Source organism: Macaca fascicularis, chromosome 17 (genome assembly GCF_037993035.2).
Source record: "Macaca fascicularis isolate 582-1 chromosome 17, T2T-MFA8v1.1".
Taxonomy (NCBI): Eukaryota; Metazoa; Chordata; class Mammalia; order Primates; family Cercopithecidae; genus Macaca; species Macaca fascicularis.
This window is the reverse complement of record NC_088391.1, coordinates 39,445,800-39,466,922: the sequence shown is the minus strand read 5'-3', so window position 1 is coordinate 39,466,922 and position 21,123 is coordinate 39,445,800. Positions and strand designations below refer to the sequence as shown.

General features: G+C 37.2%; 1 protein-coding gene and 1 long non-coding RNA gene across 5 annotated transcripts in view; one reads left to right on the top strand and one right to left on the bottom strand.

Moving 5' to 3' along the window:
- Positions 1–21,123, top strand: part of DIAPH3 (diaphanous related formin 3) — a 494,792-nt gene that overhangs the window by 114,958 nt on the left and 358,711 nt on the right. For both annotated transcript variants that reach the window (XM_065533305.1, XM_065533304.1), the window contains one exon: positions 6,847–6,977. In XM_065533305.1, the coding sequence (XP_065389377.1) occupies positions 6,847–6,977 (131 nt within the window). The remainder of the gene's footprint in view (positions 1–6,846; positions 6,978–21,123) is intronic.
- The window catches only part of LOC123569854 (uncharacterized), a 31,734-nt gene continuing 15,942 nt past the window's right edge, over positions 5,332–21,123 (bottom strand). For all 3 annotated transcript variants that reach the window (XR_010582614.1, XR_012426681.1, XR_012426682.1), the window contains 2 exons: positions 6,878–6,986; positions 5,332–5,493 (listed from right to left, as the gene is read on the bottom strand). This is a non-coding gene — a long non-coding RNA (uncharacterized lncRNA). The remainder of the gene's footprint in view (positions 5,494–6,877; positions 6,987–21,123) is intronic.

Below are 21,123 nucleotides of genomic sequence, written 5' to 3'. Positions count from 1 at the left end.
TACAGGCATGCACCACCATGCTGGGTTAATTAAGAAAAGTGTTTTTTGTAGAGATAGAGTCTCACTATATTGCCCAGTATATTTTTAAACTCCTAGCCTCTAGCAATCTTCCTGCCCCAGCCTCCCAAAGTGCTGGAATTACAGGCATGAGCCACCACGCTTAGCCTCACAAGCGTTATTTTCTTAGAGCAAAAGATAATATTTTCTCTAGAGGTTCTTAAATAGCTACTTCCCCATCACTCACTCTCTTTATTCTATCTCCCCCATCTGAGTAGATGGTACCATGTTTTGGCATAGACCAAAGTCCTAGGACTTATCTTTGACTTTTATTTCACTTCTGTGTCTACATCATGTAAACAGTACTTGGCACACAATAGGTGTTCAATATATCCTTTAAATAACAAGTAGTAATGCAAGTTATTTTAATACAGAATAAGAGTTATGAAAAATGAACCCATAGATTGGGGGAAGGGACTTGTTGTGTGCTCACGAGAGGCCTTCTGTGGGAAGTCACTCTCAGCCCAGGTCTAACCAATGTTTAGGAGTAGGCCTGGGTAAGGCTTGTAGTAGTGGTGGTGAGGGTTTGGGTAAGGGGGGAGTGTGTTAGAGGCAGGATTCTCAGGTGGGAATGCAGAATCCTTGAGGCAACAAACTGTTCAAGTTGGACAGTTCAATATTGCTGAAGTAATTATCGTTAGCTAGTGGATTTAGTCTGTCTTTCCTAGTTTATTGGTTAAATCTACTTGCTGCCCTATTTAAAATGTTGCCTCCTTTTTATCCCATCCTTCAGCCAAACACACCAAATTTAATAGCTCTGCTTCTGTGCCTGAATTGTAATGGCCCCAGAGAAAAGATTGACAGGTTAGTTTTGGTTTTTCATATAAATAGAACCATCTACTGTGTACATTTTGTTTGGGCTACTTCAACCTAGCATACTTTTTTGATTCCTTTGTCTTGTTGCATTTATCAATAGTGAATTCTTTTTATTGCTGCATAGTATTTCATTGTGTGGTTGTACTATAATTTGTTGATGAATCCTTGGGTTGTTCTCAGATTTTGACTGTTAAGAATAAAGGTATTCCATACATTGTAGATTTTTTCATTTTTTTCCTCCTACTTAACACCTAACTGTGCAATTGCTGAGTAATATGGGCAATGTATATTTAACTTAAAAGAAACAAACATTTTCCAGGGTATTTCATTTTATATGTCCACCAGTAGTGCAGAAGAGTTCCAGGAGTATCAAATTCTCACTACTCTAGGAGACTACTATAGGGACTATGTAGCACTCCCTCATTTGTGGTTCCAATTTGAACGTCCCTGCTGACAGGTGATCTTGAACATGTCCTCATGTGATTATTGGCCGTTCACATATCTTCTGTTATGAAATTTTTAATTTGTTTGTTAATTTCTTTGTCTTATTACTATTGAGTTATAGGAGTTCTTTATTCTGAATACTAGTCCTTTATGAAATGTATCATTGGGAGAGGCAGTGTTGCATGGGTCCTGAGTTTCCCTACATCTTGCTGGCTATTCCAAGAATGCAAAGTTTGATTGCTCTTTACTCATGCCATTTTCAGAGTTGCATTTGCAGTGAGTAGCCTGGAGAGGCGAGGTTTTGCCTCCCTCTGCACAATGAGCATGCCTATTACTGCTCATTATAAAAATGGTGAGTACCCCAAGCTCAGTGTTCTTCTCTTATGATGCAATCCACTGCATGTGCAGGCATTCACCATGGGCCCTGCATTGTTCCCGTGTGATTTGGTGGGTTAGGGACCCAATACATGCATAATAAAGTCCTTTGTCTCTAATCCAGGAGTCTTGTGTTTTCTGCTAGCATCTGTGAAATAGTAACAGGCTAACTTAGCTTGTATGTAAGTTGAAATCTCAGACTCTATACAGTTCTTAACTGTATTGCAAATATTTTCTCCTGGTTTGTGCTTACCTTTCATTTCCTTACTGAAACTAATTTAATAAGAGACTTTTGAATTTAATGAGGTACAATATTTTGGTTTTATAGCTAGTACTCTTTGTGTCCTATTTAAGAAATCTTTTCCTTCTCCAAGGCAGGGAGGATTTTTACCTGTTTTCTTCTAGATGTTTTATAGTTTTAGCTTTTACTTTTAGGTCTAGGATCCAGGTTCACTTTCTTTCATATGAAAGTCCAATTGTTCTAGTACCATTTGTTGAAGAGATTCTTCTTCCCGCCATTGAATTACATTGGAAACTTTTGTGAAAATCGTTGACGATATGTTATATTTCTGGATTCTCTATTCCATTGATGCATGTACCACTCTAATTTGATTACTATAGATTTATAGTTAATCTTGAAATCAGATAATGTAAGCCCCCCAACTTTGTTCTTTATCACAATTGTTTTTCCTATTTTAGTTCTCCTTTATTTTCATATAAATTTTAGGATGTACTTCTCAATTTCTACAAAACACTTGATGGGATTTTGACAATAATCATTGATTGAATGTATGGGGTTTTTTTTTTTTTTCAGAAAATGTACTTAATGGATTTCTTAATAAAATTATGTCTTCTGATCTATGAATATGGTATGACATGTTTTTTTTTTATAGGTTGTCCTCAGTTTCTCTCCACAAATGTATTGTAGTTTTATCTATAGGTATTTCCTTTTTTCTTTTTTTTTAAAAAAATATGTAAATTTCTGGGATACATGTGTAGAACATGCAGGTTTGTTACATAGGTATACACATGGCATGGTGATTTCCTGCACCCATCAACCCATCATTTACATTAGGTATTTGTCCTAATGCTATTCCTCTCCTAGCCCCCAACCCCAGAAAGGCCCCGGTATGTGAGGTTCCCCTCCCTGTGTCCATGTGTTCTCATTGTTCAACTCCAACTTACGAGTGAGAACATGGGGTGTTTGGTTTTCTCATTCTTTTTTATGGCTGCATAGTATTCCATGGTGTATATGTGCCACATTTTCTTTATCCAGTCTATCATTGATGGGCATTTGAGTTGGCTCCAAGTCTTTGCTATTGTGAACAGTGCTGCAATAAACATATGTGTGCATGTGTCTTTATATTAGAATGACTTATAATCCTTTGGGTATATACCCAGTAATGGGATCGCTGGGTCAAATGATATTTCTAGTTCTAGATCCTTGAGGAATCGCCACACTGTCTTCCACAATGGTTGAACTAATTTACACTTACACCAACAGTGTAAAAGTGTTCCTATTTCTCCACATCCTCTCCAGCATCTGTTGTTTCCTGACTTTTTAATGATCGCCATTCTAACTGGCGTGAGATGATATCTCATTTTGGTTTTGATTTGCATTTCTCTAATGACCGGTGATAACGAGCTTTTTTAATGTTTTTTGGCCACATGAATGTCTTCTGTTGAAAAGTGTCTGTTCATATTCTTACAGTAATTGGGTGATTTTATGATTGGGACATATAATATCCTGTTGAGTGATGATAAAATGAACTAAAGCAAAAAGATTTTTGGATGCCTGAACTCATCTCTGTAGGGATGTAGCTGTAAGGACTTTATAAAATGTGGATTCAGTTAGCTCTCATTTCGTGGAATGGCATCTTTTGATTCAATTGAGTTTATTGCTATTCAGGAGATGGAAGAGAAGAGGTTCCAGTGTTTTAAGATAATTAAAATCCTTATTTTTCATAATACAAATCAAAGGTAATAATGAATATTTAGAAATCTAAAAATATCAGGCACATTATTTGGACATATTAAGTAACTATCAGAAGAAACTGTTAAAGGAATTAGGAATTACTGTCTTTGTGAGACAGGGCTAAGATGTAGGATAGGTGGTTTTTGTTTTTTATCTTTTAATACCACTTTTATTCTTATCCACGTGCACTTATTGGTTATTCTCATACTTAAAAAGTATTTGCTACATGGAGCTTACTTATTGTTGAAGAAAAAAATCTATTTATTCAGTTGTAGTTTATTTCGATCCTACCCGAATTGCAAGTTTTTCGGAAATAAATTTGGAATGGGCTACAAGAGATCATCTAGTTAACCTCTACTGCTATATTTTTGGATAAAAATATTGGCCTGACAGCATGCACAGGAAACTTGAAAAATTTATGGTATCAAGAAATTGTAAACAACCTACTTGCCCAAGAGCCAGGGACTAATTAAGTAAGTAATGCAATAGTCTGTAGGCAGGAAGAGGTCATATTTTTTATGGCTTATGTACTGACATTGGAATATGTTCATGAAGTGTTGCCTAAAGATAACAGTAGCCTATAGAACAATAGGTATCAAAGGATGTTTTAAATAAGTAAAGTATATTGTATTAGTTTGTTCTCACCCTGCTAATAAGATGTACCTGAGACTGGGTAATTTATTTATTTTTACTCTTATTTTTATTTTTTGAGATGGAGTTTCACTCTTGTTGCCCAGGCTGGAGTGCAATGGCACGATCTCAGCTCACCGCAACCTCTGCCTCCCAGGTTCAAGCGATTCTCCTGCCTCAGCCTCCTGAGTAGCTGGGATTATAGGCATGTGTCACGATGCCTGGCTAGTTTTGTATTTTTAACAGAGACAGGGTTTCTCCACGTTGGTCAGGCTGGTCTCGAACTCCCGACCTCAGGTGATGCGCCCACCTCGACCTCCCAAAGTGCTGGGATTACAGGCATGAGCCACTGTGCCTGGCGGAGACTAGGTAATTTATAAATAAAAAGGTTTAATGTACTCACAGTTTCACATGGCTAGGGAGGCCTCACAATCATGGCAGAAGGCAAAGGAGGAGCAAAGTCACATCTTATATGGCAGCAGGCAAGAAGTGACAGCGAAGGTGGGGGAAAAGCTTCTTATAAAACCATCAGATCTTGTGAGAACTCACTGAGTATCACGAGAACAGCATGGAGGTAAACGCTCTCATGATTCAGTTACCTCCTGTAGGGATTATGGGAACTACTCTTCAAGATGAGATTTGGGTGGGGACACAGCCAAACCATATCATATATGTTTTAAAATATAAATATATGCAAATATATTAATACTCTATGAGAAAAATGCTTTATGTAGAAATATATTAGTAGTACTTATTTTGAGGCACCTTTGTTCTTGTTGCTTTTCTGTGTCCAAATTTTCTCTGTTGAACAATCAATCTTTTGGTAATTCAGAGCAAAAAGAGACATCGATAAGTGCTGTGTTGGTGCAAGTTGAATGTGTTCTTTGAATGATATCAGTGGCTGTGATAAAAATAATTGGATGTTCATTTTCATAGCTCTCACCATTTCCCCTTTTATTTTCTGAGATTGTACCATTGAATTCTTCTTTATTAAATTACTACTTTGATATTGACATGAATAAAAATAACCCTTCTTTACAGTGCTAATTTGTTTTGCTTTATTGGGAATGTTTTCTTGAATAACATTATATTAAATTAATAAAAACAAAAAACATGAAAAACACCTAATTTCCTGCCACTTCACCTGATCTTCCTTTGAACTTACACAATTCATTTCCTGCCATTGGATGGTGAATCTGTAATTTAAATAATATAATTCAGAACTTTATTGTTAGTTCACCATCCTCATCATTTCCTATCTAGGCTGTATAGATACCTTCTCAACAGATCTCTCTGCTTCTGATCTCAGAGTAAAAGTCCAAGTTCTTTGAGTGGACTGTAAAACCTACAGTCCCCTCCATCATAGCGTTTTTTTCCTATATCTGCATGGTTAGCTGTTTTATCTCCTTTAGCCTTTTTATTTAAACACTCAAGTTTGAGTCCTTTGAAGTCTTCTCTCTGAGGCTTTCTTTGACCATCCTATTTAAAATTGCGTGTCTCATATGATGCTACTTATTCTCTTTCCTGCTTTTCTTCTTCTCTACAGTGTGTATTATTTACAGTGCAATGCATTTTAGTTATTATTTCTCCCCATGTGTAGTAAAGCTACATATAGGTAGGAAGTTCAATCTTTTATTCTTCTTTCATCCCTGCTCTATTCTCAGTACTTAAAACAGTGCCCAGTATTTAGTAGGTACTTAATGTTTGTTGAATAATGAGTGAACTCTAACTCTTCTAATTCATATTTCACACTGGAGTGATCCTTCCAAAATTCCCCAGGAGAGCTAGTTGCATAGTAGTGCTTTATCACTCCATGATCTGGCCTCTGTCTTCAGTTGCATATGTTTTTGTTTTTCTCTCCATGTGTACGTGCATATTATGTTTTGGTCTGGAAGTTAATTCCTTTCTCATTCTTTGCCTGCCTAATGCCTACTTACAAAAGAAAAACCAGGAAGATGTACCCCTGTTATGTAGGCTTCCCTGATCTGTTCTGCCAAGTTAGATGTTCTTTCTTTGAGTCTCTTTGTGCTGTGTTACAGGAACTAGATTGTACTGAAAATTATTATTTTCTTGCTTGCATTTCTTCCAGACTTCGCTTTTTGTTAATCCATGTGTCTATAGTGCCTAAAACTAGGCTTATAATGGTAGTTGAATGAATTAATACGTAACAGTCTTTTCTATGCTGCTTTGAATACTAATTTTAATAGGATAGTTCTTATATTGAGTTTTATTTTGTGTGTGCCTAAAAATATTACTGTATTTTAAGATATTTTCTATATTACACAATTGTTCTCCATGACATTTTACATTTGAGAAAGCAACTATTTCAATTTGCACACCTTCTGATGTTATATTAATATCTTTTGTGGATATCACAGATTATGAATTTATAGATTTTTGGGCAGAAGTAAGGAAATTATCTACCACCCCTGCCCAAATAGTGCTAATTAGAGTAGTTATGTGATGCTGTTAGGGGGATTAACTTGTTATTTTTTAATGGGTAATCTCCATGCAGTACTAATGAAAAATTTTTTTGACTTATTTTATAGGGGAGTCTTAAGAGAAGCCGACAGATCTCACCTCAGGAATTCATTCATGAGCTGAAAATGGGGTCTGCAGATGAGAGACTTGTCACATGCCTGGAGTCTCTCCGAGTGTCTTTGACCAGCAATCCTGTGAGGTAATTCATCTATTTGAACACCAACAGGGCAGATGTCATTAATGTGTTCTTTTAGTTTAATATTTTTTTTCATTGTGCCTGGTAAACCTCAACAGTTTCTTAAAGTACAAACTGAATACGTGATATTTATATGCAGGAAGAAATATAGTCTCAATAGTACCTTTTGCATTTATTACTGAGTGGTACATTGCTCAGGGACTTTAGAAAAGCTTTTTTCCCCCATAGAATTTTTAGAAACCTAAGGTGTTTTCTGAAAGAGAACTGTCATGTGAGAAACTATTAATTTAATATGACTGAGTTTCACTCTGAATTTTGTCATTATATATTTACTTGCTGATGTTATTTGATATAGTAAGAAATACCACTAATTCAGTTTTTCTGTTGTTGGAAATGTCATTGTAGGACCCTATAGGTTAGTTTTGCTATATTTACCAAATAAAAGTACAGAACAACCAGAAATATTCAATTCTAGACACACACTAAAAAAAAATTTATCTGAAGTTCAAATTGAAGTGAGTATCCTGTACTTTATATGCAAACAGTACCATAGGTGTTTCCATAAGTCAGTTTGGTGCCTCTAAGAAATAATTGTGAACAAAATTTAACAATCAATGTAAATATATTTTTATAAACTGGGCATATTTAAACTTGTCAGATTATTGCATGGTGGGAGACAGACTTGTTAAAAAAACAAAAACCGGGAAGATATACCTGAAATATATCACGTATGTTAATTGTGGTGCCTAAAAAGAGAGATTTCAGTCTATTCGGAGGCCATATGCTAACTCGGAATTAAGTGGCTAAACAAGAGTATTCTTGAAAAAATTCAAGCAGAAGTTGTTATGAAATATCTAAACAGTCAGAATCAGAGAATTTCAGAGCTGCAAGGATTGTCGATCGGTTTTGGGTTTTTACTGTGTAAGAAATGAATGATTATTTCTGCATAAGAATATATGTATATGTAGTCATGTATGTGTGTGTGTGTGTGTGTGTGTGTGTGTTCTGAAAGCTAGAATTGCATACTGTAATTGGAGGTTCATGATATGGAGAAGAATTTGCTCTGATTATTACTTTTTTGGAGATTTCTGTGGCTGGATTATAGTATGCAGAAATCCTTGACCATACAAGTATTTAAAAGAAAACAACCTTAACTGCTGAGATGTGAGACTGAGTGACATTTAACTAAGGAGTATGATGAGTAAACAAAGAAACTTTATTGTATTTCAACTTTATTTTTCCATATTTTGCCATTTCCAGGCTGTCCTATAGACTGCAAACTAATGGTGGGCATGAAACTAGGGCTTCATGTGTGTAATTTGCCTCTTGCTACCAGACACACTGTTTAGCATGCAGGAAATGCTCCATAAAGATTTGTTGATTGAAACAATGAGGTTTTAATTTTAGCCTTCTTTAGTCTTACCTTGGCTAGTATTAGAAACTGAGAATGGATTAGGGAATTTATTTGACAGGTATATTCATAAATGAAGAGCTTTGGTGTCCAGCCTAATCTTTGCCTGTAAAATATGTTCATTTAAAAAAATATTTGGCCAGACGTGGTAGCTCAAGCCTGTAATCCCAGCACTTTGGGAGGCTGAGGCGGGTGGATCACTTGAGGTCAGGCATTCCAGACCAGCCTGGCCAACATGGTGAAATCCCATCTGTACTAAAATTACAAAACTTAGCCGGGCATAGTGGCGGGCACCTGTAATCCCAGCTATTAGGGAGGCTGAGTCAGGAGAATTTCTTGAACCTGGGAGGTGGAGGTTGCAGTGAGCTGGGATCATGCCACTGCATTCCAGGCTTGGGTGACGAGAGTGGAAAAAAAAATTACTGAGCACCTGCTGTTTTCCAGTAGTATGTGCAGGTGTAGGGCTTGAGGGAACAAAGTAGATTCACACCATATTTCTGTGGAATTTAAACATAGGAAGAGGGTATTTGGGGGTTGACTGGGGAGACAATTCACACTCATTTCTCAATTTATCTGTCTGCCAGTGGGCACAGGAAATATTCATAGTTTTTTAATATAATGAGAAGTAGACCCTTTATTTACTACCATTATTATTCTCCTCTTCTTTATCTACTCAAAAGTAGATGTCTGTGCTAACAAAGGAAAACAAAATAGAAGGTATGTATGAATTCATGCATCTTACAATGGATTATTATTGTGATTTTACCTAAAAACACTGGGAAATTATGCTATGTCTGGTTCATTTGAACCTTATTTGAAGAAGAAAAACTAGAAACTGGTGGAATTGTTTCTCTAAGGATTCACAATTCTAGAATATGTTATTAGGAATCCATGATGTTATCCATGAAGTACTTTTTTTTTTAATTGAAAAGAATAGAAAATACTATCATTGGAGAATTTTTTCTGAAATCATGCCACTTTATTTTTAGAGAGAAAATTGAGAAGATCCTTTTTTTTTTTTTTTTGGAGATGGAGTCTCACTCTGTTGCCCAGGCTGGAGGGCAGTGGTGCAATCTCGGATCACTGCGGCCTCCATCTCCCGGGTTCAAGTGATTCTCCTGCCTCAGCCTCCCTGGTAGATGGGATTACACGTGCATGCCTGGCTAATTTTTGTATTTTTAGTAGAAGCAGGCCTCAGCATGTTGGCCAGGCTGGTCTTGAACTCCTGACCTCTAAGGATCCACGTGCCTCAGCCTGCCAAAGTACTGGGATTATAGATATGAGCCACTGTGCCTGGCCCAAGATGATACTTTTTGAATATTTCTTTGTCCAGTGTTCCTATTAGATAAATGACTTAGGTGGACATGTAAAACTGGGAACTTATGCCTGTGATCAAAGTTTTGGACTTTCCTGTTAGTTATGATGTGCCTGCTCTTTAAATCAGTTTTTAATTTTTATACAGTATGTGACGAAAAAGGATTTCTAATTTTTGTCAAGTTTTGAGATCATTGTTAGACCTGTCATATCATTAAGTAAATTAAAGTTTTAAAAATGTCTGAATAGAACAAAAAAGAAAATTGAACTGATTGATGGTTTTCCGGTGCTGGTGTAGGTTCAGGATTTATTTAAATAAAAAATGAAGGAAGGCCGAGTACGGTGGCTCATGCCTGTAGTCCTGGCACTTTGGGAGGCTGAGATGGGCAGATCACTTGAAGCCAGGAGTTTGAGACCAGTCTGGTCAACATGGCAAAACCCCGTCTCTACTAAAAATACAAAAATTATCTGGACTTGGTGGTGCATGCCTGTACTCCGTGCCACTTGGGAGGCTGAAGCACAGGAATCCCTTGAACCTGGGAGGCAGAGGTTGCAGTGACCTGAGATCATGCACTCCAGCCTGGGCAATAGAGTGAGACTCTATCTCAAAAAAAAAAAAAAAAAAAAAAAAATTCAAGGAAAAAGTAGACTCCTCCGTACTCCCAATTACCTCTCCCCTCTCGTCTCTGGGTATGTAATATTTTTAGAGCCACTCTTCAACTTCTGAAACTGCTTAGCAATTGTGAGCCATGTCAGCCTTTTACTCTCTATGAATTATGTGAAAACCAGTATGCTAAATACTAGATTATTTGTCTTGCTTTATGAGGATTTGATGTAGAGATCACAAACATCTTTTATTTGTTGTTTATTGATTATCTAGTATTCTTGGTGACAGTTTTGAGTTAGTTCTGAACACCAGGGAAAAGACCAATTTCTTCAAATTATCAAATATTACTTTTAGTGGATCTTGACATAGTCAATAATTATGTTTGAATTATGGAATACATTTGGTTAGAAACATAAAAAGGTAGACAGCAACATTATAGATCATACTCATCTATGCATATAGTGAAGGTGTCTTTATTTTCTCAATTTGACGTGCCTGTCAAGGGCAAGATTCTTTGTCTCAAAATCTAGGCTTATCAGGTTTTTGTGTTTTGAGATTTTAGGCATTATTTTCCATTAATCATAGTTAAAATTTTCATTTTCAAATTAACAAGAATAATTTTATCATAAAGTTCTATTTTTGTTAGATTTCTAAAGAGATTCTTAAGTTGATAACTATAATTTTGAGAAAATCGTTTTGGAAAATTTTGCAGAAATGTGTGTGCTTACATGAAAACAAATAAATGGCCTTTGAATGTCATTATTCCATTTAATAACGTCATTTTTAGAATCTATTTTTTCTTCATTTCTGGAATTTAAAAACACAAAGCAGGTGGAAGATCTTGACTTTGGAGTTGATCTAGTTCAGTAAAGACAGAAACAGAAAAACTTGTGACAAGCAGTGAGATCATTGTACTCATTTTTATCAACATGATCTGAGGAAGTCTTTCAAGATCAGAAATTTGAAGTTGCTAATACTTTGACTTACTTTAAATTTTCAAATAAAATATTAAACATTTCCAAAAGACAATTTGTCATAACAGTAAAACATGCATCTCCTTGCCTATTAATGAGGCTGAGACATAATATTGCCTATAGCTTTGAAGCTTCCTTTCATCCCTTCTTAATCCTTTACCGTCATTCATTCCTAAATACCCCTTCCCTACACTATTCTATGGTAACCACTATCTTGAGTTTTGGGTTTATTGTTCCTTTCAGTTATAGTTTTAGCATATACGTATTCCTACTTAACCTACTGTTTGGTTTTATATGTTTTTGAAGTGTATGTTAATGGATCATCTTCCATGCATTATTCTTAGAGTTGTATTTCCTCTCAATATTGTTTCACAGATTTATCCACCTTGATGTGTGCAGCTTTTCACATTTTTCCCAACTAATCATTTTCATACCTTGTATTTTAGGAATATCTATTATAAATAGCATATGAATAATTTTTTATCTCATCTGATAATCTTTGTCTTTACCTGGTAGTTTTAACTTTTTATATCAATTGTGAAAATATGTTGGAATTTATGTCTGATGTTTCATTTTGAATTTTTAATTTACGCTGCTTTTTCCAGGTTCATCATCCAGACTGCTCCTGCTCCTCCTCATCTCTTCTTTCTGCTTCTTCCTTTTCTATATTCATCCTTTCTGTTTATTATCCTTAACTTCTTTTGGATTGATATTTAATTTCTTATTTTATTTTTCCTCATTTACTGATTTGGAAGACAAATGATCATTTTCTAATCTTAGAAAAGAAATTTAAAATGAACACACTTTAAAAAGAAATTTAACTTGCATGTACTTAAAAGGTACAAAAGTAAGCAATATCTCTTCTCTTGAACCAAAGAAAACTTTAATATCTTTTTTTACTTATATGCTAGTTTTGAGTGAAATTTCAGTGTATCTGTTTTCTTTTAATAAGTTAGATTTTACTATTATTGAGTCATATTATAAATATGTATATATGTATATATATTTCTACATACATCATTCTTTTTTATTTTTGTTTGCTGCCCCTGATTATTTTACTTTTGCTTTAAGTATATTGTTAAGATCCCTTAGTGAGAGTGTGATTGCAAAATTCTGTTTGAAAGTATCTTTTTAAAAAATGATGTTTAGTCAAGTTGACTCACAATTTTTTGTTGTCGTTGTTATACTTAATGTCTCAAAGTATCTATTTGCCTTTGCTTTGGAAGGATAGTCTTCCTAGGGCATGCAATTGAGATGCAATTGAGGGTTTTAGATATCTATGCTTAACACATTGAAGATATTATTTTCTCTTCTGACTTTCACTGCTATTTTTGAGAACTTGGCGTTTAGTAAAACTAATTCCTTTCCATGTAATCTGCCTTTTCTCTTTTGTCTGGTTCTATAATGTTTTCTTTATCTTTGGTGTTCTAGAGTTTTTTTTACGTGTCTGCGTGAGATTTCTTTCTTTTTTCTTCTGATAGGGATTTTTTTTTTTTTTTTTTTTGGCTTTTTTAATATGATGGGTATCTTTCTGTGAAAATGTTGCCATTGTTTTGTCAAGTATTGCCTTTTCCCTTCTAATTATGTATATGTTAGAACTTCTTGTTCTATGCTGTATTATTTCCTATTCTATCATTAATACTTTCCATTTATTTGTCTCTCTCTATTACATTCTGGATATATTTTTTTAGATTTGCATGGCATGTTTTAGTATTTTAGATTAACAAGTTATAAAAACTTACTAAAAATTCACCTTAGGTGAAAAAGAGTTTGAGAATTAACAATATATTCAGATTCATTTTGATACTAGTAGTGATAATTTCTGAAATGGGCAGGTAGAGTAAGGTTTTCCTGGGTGTATTTCTTTTCTCTTTTTCCTTTCCTTTTTTTTTTTCCTTTCTCTCTCTTCTTCCTTTCTCTTTGATATTGATACATGGAGGTAAGTAATGCAGGCAGCTCTGTTTTCTTTCCTGTTATTCAATATGGTAGCCACTAGTTGCCTGTGGCTATTTAAATTTAGTTACCTAAAAATGAATAAAAAGAAACCCCACAACATATTTGCTTGAGAGCCACATGTAGTTAGTGGCTACCGTTTTGGACAATATATATAGGCCATTTCTGTCATTGTAAGCAATTCTATTAGACAGTGCTGCCTAAGGGGCCTTGGTTCTGCATATCCACTTCTTTGATATATTAACTATATTATTATTACATTCTCAATGTTATATTCCAGATGGTGAGACTATTATAAAGAAAATAAACTCTGACAGATTGAAGATTATTTAAAAATCTGCAAGAATGATTGGACATTAATCTCAAGAGAATCCCAAGGGAATAAAAGAGTGATCTAAGGAAGGTTCCCTTCAGCAGGGAGTGCTGTCTTAGCAGGATGAGGCTAAGGGAGTGAGTGGGCTTTATACCAGGTATTAAGGAATAGAAAAGGAGAGATGAATTATGTCTGACAGGAAGTGCTATAGTTATGGTCCCTGGCAGTCATTGGTGTAACTGCCTGTAGCTGGGATGAGGGAATCAGCAATATAGTGCATCATAGCAGTCATAGAAACATCTCCTTTGGTAAATTAAAAACATTAGTGGGATGCATTTTTTAAACAGAGTTTTTGTTAGAGAGATGTGCCTACGTGTACCTCTTAAAGGCATTTTTTCAAGAGTACTTTCCAATAAGGAGTCAAAAAGTATTAGGTAGGATATTAATATACTTCTTTACCTGTTTATTTTGACACTGCCATCTATCTTTGAATATGCCTTCTATTATTTCTTAATTGCCATTCAGAGTAGCATTGCTTATTAAATAAATATTTGTTGAAATTTCGAATTTTAGGTCATGTGACTGTCCTTTCTAAAAGCATGTCAGATTGATGAAATATTAATGAAAAAAATGTCCTGGAAGAAAGTAACTATTAATGTTTTCAAATAAGTACTAACTTTGTATTTTCAAAGGACAAGCGATTACTTTCTCATGCTTTCACAGTCCTTCCAAATCTAGCACCATTTCTCTAAGAGACCTCTAGAAGACTGAATGTTCCCTAGGGGTAGGAGACTGCCTCTTTTGTATGTTGTCATTCATTCTATAGCTTTTTTTTTTGGTTTATAGATGTAGCAAAATGTTGTATAAATATTTGGTTTAAAAGTGTATCTGTATCTTAAAAGCTTTGGGTTTGAATACAGGGTTAACAGTAAACAAAGAACACATGGAAAATGTATTAATTGCTTTTAACAGACACGTATCTTCTATAGATGGTAAATAAGAGCTGCTCAGCTTAATTTATAGTTGACCTGAGAGGGCCTGGAATTGTAAAATGCTCCAAATCTATTTTTTAAATATCTATATCTATATATGCCATATATATACACACACAGAGCATATATACATATACATGGTAAATATATTTGCCATATATATCTCCCAGTTTATTTAAAATATACATTTCTGTTTAAATGGCCAAGATTGACTATCTTTTTAAAAAAAATTCTGTTAACATGTAAAGTAAGTCACAATGTGACACAGAATCCAAAATCTTCATTTTTAACGCAGTTTCATATGACTACGAGAGCTCATATATTTCTAGAGTAGTTATATTCAGCTACTCTATTAAAAAATAGATTTTGGACCCTACGTTACTGATATTTAAGTACAACCGGGAGAAAATGTAACTAAAACCTAATTATTTGAGCTGGGCATGGTGGCACATGCCTGTAGTCCCGGTTACTTGGGAGGCTGAGGCAGGAGGATCTCTTGAGTCCAGAAATTCTGGACTGTGGTGCACTGTGCCAATCAGGTGTCCACACTAAGTTCAGCATCAATATGGTGACCTCCTGAGAGCAGCAGACCACCAGATTGCCCAGTGAGGGATGAACCGGCCCAGGTCAGAAACAGAGTAGGTTAAACTCGCATGCTGAACAGTAGTGGGATTGTGCTTGTGAATAGCCACTGTACTCTAGCATGGGCAACACAGTGAGTCCCTGCCTCTTAAAACAGAGCAAAATAAAACAAACGTAATTTTTTGAAACTGTCATTTTACTGTTTAAAAGACAACAACAAAAGGTAAAGTGTTAAGCCAAAACAATTTGGAAAAAAATACTGTTAAACTTTACAGTTTCTTATGGATATAAAGGTGGAATATAATAAACTTTCTTTCTTTTTAATTGTTATTGCCTGTTTTCTGAGAATGCAAACCTTATGTGTTTATGGCTTTACAGCTATCAGTATGAAGCTATTAACTGAATATTTTGGTTTCTGTTGAAAGATAAATATTTTAAATGAGAGAAATTATTGAACTGCAGATACTAAAGCCTCTATTAGTATTTTACATAAAAAGAATCAGTATAGTTTATTCCTTAGATTAATTTTCTGGGCTTGTTATTATATCTTAGAGTATTGCCAGGTTAGTTAAGTAAAAGATTTTTAAAATGATGATGTTTATCTTGGTATTCCCTTACATATCTATACATGAAGAAAGGCCTTAATACAAAGGAAGGCATCACATTGACAGTAGGCGGAAGTTTTAATTTTTATGATTCAGAAAGCTTTTTAAGAGTAAAACTCAATTTTATCATTTAGATTGGTGATGGATTTCTAGTTCTTTTATTAGAGGGGGCGGTATATGTCTGAAAGGAACAGGTGCAGTTTATTTCAGCCTCTATTGTATATTAAATTTCATAAATAATAATTGACATAGTTTGGGTATTTGTTCTTGCTCAGATCTCCTGTTGAATTGAATGCTGAAGGTGGGGCCTGGTGGGAGGTGTTTGGCTCATTGGAGTAGATCCCAATGAATTTGGTGCTGTCTTTGCAATAGTGAGTGAATTTTCATGAGATCTGGTCATTTAAAAGTGTATGTCACCTCTGCCCACATTCTCTTTCTTGCTCCTGGTCTCACCATGTGATGTGCCGGTTGCCCCTTCACCTTCCGCCAAGCTTCCTAAGGCCAACCCAGAAGGCAAGCAGATGCTGGTGTCATGCTTCTTGTGCAGCCTGCAGAACCATGAGCCAATTAAACCTTTTTTCCTTAGAAATTACCCAGATGCAGATATTTCTTTATAGAAATGCAAGAATTGCTTGATACAGAAAATTGGTAATAAAGAGTGGGGCATTTGCTGTAAAAATATCTGAAAATGTGGAAGGAACTTTGGTACTAGGTGATGGGCAGAGGTTGGAAGAATTTGGAGAGCTCAGAAGAATATGGGAAATAAGGAAAAGTTTGAAACCTCCATGAGACTGGTTAAATAATTGTGACCAAAGTGCTGATAGTAATATGGACAGTGAAATCCATGCTGAGGAGGTCTCATGTAAATGAGGAACTTATTGAGAACCGGGAGCAAAGGTCATGCATGCTATGCCTTAGCAAAGAATTTGGCTGCATTTTGCTTCTGCCCTTGGGATTTGTGGAAGGTTGAACTTCAGAGTGATACAGGGTATCTGGTGGAAGAAATTTCTAAGCACCAAAGCATTCAAGATGTGGCCTGGTTTCTTCTAATTGCCTATGTTCCAGTGTTGGAGCAAAGAAATTTATATTTGAACAGGAAGAAAAGCATAAAGGTTTGGAAAATTTGCAGCCTGCCCACATGGTAAAGATAAAGCTTTTTTCAGAGAGTAACTCAAGAAGGCTGTGGAGCGACTACTTGCTAGACAAATTTGCATAACTAAAAAGGAGCGGAGAGTTAATGTCCAAGACAAGAAGGGAAAAACCTTGAAGGCATTTCAGAGACCTTTGGCAGCCCCTCCCATCACAGGCCCAGAGGCCTAGTGGGGAAGAATAGTTTTGAGGGCCAGGCCTGGGGCCCTGCTGCTCTTTGTAGCCTTGAGACACTGCTCCTTGCTTCCCTGCCACTGTGGCTCCAGCCTCAGCTCAAAGGGGCCCTGGTCCAGCTTGGGCCACAGCTCCAGAGAGTGTAAGCTGTAAGTCTTGGTGACTTCTATGTGGTGTTAAGCCTGTGGGTGCACAGAGTGCAAGAGTTGAGGTTTGGTAGCCACTGTCTAGATTTCAGAGGATATATGGAGAAAGCCTGGGTGTCCAGGTAGAAGACTACTGTAAGGGCTGGCAGAATCCTCACATAGAACCTCTGCTAAGGTAGTGCCAAGGGGAAATGTGGGGTTGGACCCCCTACACCGAGTTCCCAATGGGACACTACCTAGTGGAGTTGTGAGAAGGGGGTCGTTGCTCTTCAGACCCAGGAATGGTATATCCACCAGCATCTTGCACCCTATACCTGGAAAAGCCACAGACACTCAATGCTGGCACCTGAGAGCTGCTGTGGGTGGTGCACCCTGCAAAGCCACAGGGGCAGAGCTACCTAAGGCCTTGGGAGCCCACCCCTTGTACCAGTGTGGCCTGGATTGGGACACGGAGTCAAGAAGATTATTTTGGAATTCTAAGATTTAATGACTGCAGGCCAGGCGCGGTGGTTCACACCTGTAATCCCAGCACTTTGGGAGGCCAAGGTGGGCGGATCACGAGGTCAAGAGATTGAGACCATCCTTGCCAATGTGGTGAAATTCTGTCTCTACTAAAAATACAAAAATTAGCTGGGCATAGTGGCATGTGCCAGCTACTCAGGAGGTTGAGGTAGGAGAATCACTTGAACCTGGGAGGTGGAGGTTGCAGTGAGCCGAGATTGTGCCACTGTACTCCAGCCTGGTGACAGAGCGAGAGACTCCATCTCAATTAAAAAAAAAAAGATTTAATGACTGCCCTACTGAGTTTCAAACTTGCCTATGGCCTACAGCCCCTTTGTTTTGGCTGATTTCTCCTATTTAGAATGGGAATGTTTACCTAATATCTGTACCCCCATTGTATCTTGGAAGTGAATGACTTGTTTTTGATTTTACAGGCTTGTTGGTAGAAGGGACTTGCCTTGTCTCAGATGAGACTTTGCACTTTGGACTTTTGAGTTAATGCTAGAATGAATTAAGACTTTGGGGGACTATTAGGAAGGCATGATCATAGTTTGCAATTTGAAAAGGATATGATATTTGGAAGGGGCTAAGGGCAAACTGATACAGATTGGATATTTGTCCCCACCCAAATCTCATGGTGAATTGTCATCTCTAGTGCTGGAGGTGGGGCCTGGTGGGAGGTGTTTGGATCATGGGTCCGATCCCTCGTGGCTTGGTGCTGTCTTTGTGATAGTGAGTGAGTTTTTGTAAGATCTCATCATTTACAAGTGTGCCTCCCTCGTCCCCTCTCCAGCCAACACACACACTTTGGCTCTGGCCGTGTGACATGCCTGCTACCCCTTCACCTTCTGCCATGATTAGAAGCTTCTTAAGGCCTTCCCAGAAGCAGAGTAGATGCTGGTGCTATACCTCCTGTACAACCTGCAGAACTGCGAGCCAATTAAACCTCTTTTCTTTATAAATTACCACGCCTCAGGCATTTCTTTATAGCAATGCAAGAATGGGCTAATACAATAATATGAAAGAAACACCCGAAAGAAACACCCAAAAGAAAGTTAGAGCCACTGATATCACCTGGAGTCCCTCTGCAGGGCTAAGTAGAAGTTTAGCTCATTTGAACAGAAGTCTGATAGAACTTTCTACAATGACAAAAATGGCCTATGTCTGTCTTGTTCATTACAGAAGCTGCTTACCACATGTGGCTGTTGAGCACTTGAAATATTGCTAGTGTGATTAGGATTTAAATTTTAATTAAAATTTAAATAGCCACATGTGTCTAGAGGCTACCCTATTGGACAACACATCCTTAGAGATCAGAAAAACATATTTCTCGTGCACTTGTTTTGAGCCTTTGTACTCTTGAGTCTGTATATGTGGCTGCCCTTTCCAGCATGCTATGAATTTCTGAGGAGGGGGACAAAGTGTTGTGTCATTGTGAAGCCTTAATATGGGACTCAGGAGAGAAGATCAGAGTACATGTTAAATGGATTTGAATAGTAAAAAGAATAAGGAGATTAATGCTTGAAATAAAGTAAAATACATGAGCCTGTACTGCTCATTTTGTAAGACAGGAGAGCAGGTATTTAAAGTGTTTTTATGCATTCTCTGTTTGGTATACTAGATGAGGTGCAAGGATTTCTTTTCTTAAATTGCTGAGATTCCTTTTAGAGAGAAACATCTAACACGTGAAAGAATAAAACTCTTAAGCTCCTAAGTATGTGACATGGATAACATGTCACTAAAATATAGCACAGGATTTTGTAATCTGTACATGCAACAGGTATTGCAAGGGCTATGCTAGGTGCTACAGTAAATGAGAAGCATATAGGACAGAGAAACCTAGAACACAAAGAAATAAAATAAAAAGGTGTAATCAGTTCAGTAAAGAAAAAATGGGGACTGAGAGTGATTAATGGAGAGGTTTTTTGGATGTAGCTGATTATAGAAAGTCTTTCTGAGGTGGTGAAGTTTGACACCAAAGGACAAGGAACTAGTTTAGAGAAGAGTGGACAGTAGTACTGAACATGAGGTGGACAAACTGTGTGGCAGAGGGATGGAAAAATCCAAAATGCTGTCAGAGAAGGTGGGCAGTGGCCAGGCCATGCAGGGGGTCATGGTCATAAAGATCGTGGTAAGGATACTGGATTTTCATTCTATGGAAGTTGGAGTCTGTTGAAGAGTTTCAAGCAGGAGATGAACTATTCTGGCTTTCTAAAAAGATAACTTTAACTGCTACAGGGAGTGTGTTAGTGTTTTCTCAGGCTGCTATAAAGAACTGCCTGAGACTGGGTAATTTATAAAAGAAAGAGGTTTAATTGACCCACAGTTCTGCTTTACTGGAGAGGCCTCAGGAAACTTACAATCATGGCAGAAGGCAAAGGAGAAGCAGGCACCTTCTTCACAGGGTGGCAGCATAGAGTGAGCGGAAGCAGGGGAAATGACAAACTCCCCTTATAAAGCCATCAGATCTTGTGAGAACTCACTCGCTTTCGAGAGAATAGCATGCGGGAAACCACTCCCATGATCCCATTACCTCCACGTGGTCCTGCCCTTGACATGTGGGGATTATGGGGATTACAATTTGAGGTGAGATATGGATGGGGACAAAAACCCAAATCATATCAGGGAGAATTGATTGAAGGGAGGAGAGGGCGGACAAGGAAGTGTGAGATAGGAGGCTCTGGCAGTAGTCACATGAATTAGGAGGGTGGCTTGTATGAGGATTGTAGCAGTGGTGGGCCAAGGGGTGGGTGAATCTTGCAGATAAATTGGAGGTGGAAACTGTAGGACCTGTTGGTGAATTGGATGTAGGATGTGAATGAAAAGGAGGAATTGAGAATAAGTTTTTTTTTTACTTGAGCAAATAGGCAGATAGTAGTGCTGTTAACTGGGGTGGAGGAGGTTGTTACTTGTTCCGTGAATTTTGGAGAAGAAAAAAAATCTCACCCCCTTTTTTTTTGAGACGGAGTCTTGCTCTGTCACCAGACTGGAGTGTAGTGACACTATCTCAGCTTACTGCAACCTCCGCTTCCCAGGTTCAAGTGATTCTTCTGCCTCAGCCTGCTGAGTAGCTGGGACTACAGGCGCCCGCCGCCACACCTGGCTAATTTTTGTTGTTTTAGTAGGGAAGGGGTTTCACCTTGTTGGCCAGGATGGTCTCGATCTCCTGACCTCGTGATCCGCCCGCCTCGGCCTCCCGAAGTGCTGGGATTACAGGTGTGAGGCACCGTGCCCGGCCCAAAATATCCCTTTTTAACATGTTAAGTTTGACATGTTTAAAATAGAGTATCACAATTTGAGACATCAGGCAAGCCCCTAGATATGTGAGTCTAGAGCTTACATATGTGGAGTGGAGATATTTAAGCCCTGAGAATGGATGGAATCTCAGTGTGGGCAGGTTGTATGGAGAAGGAAGCTAAAGATGTAGG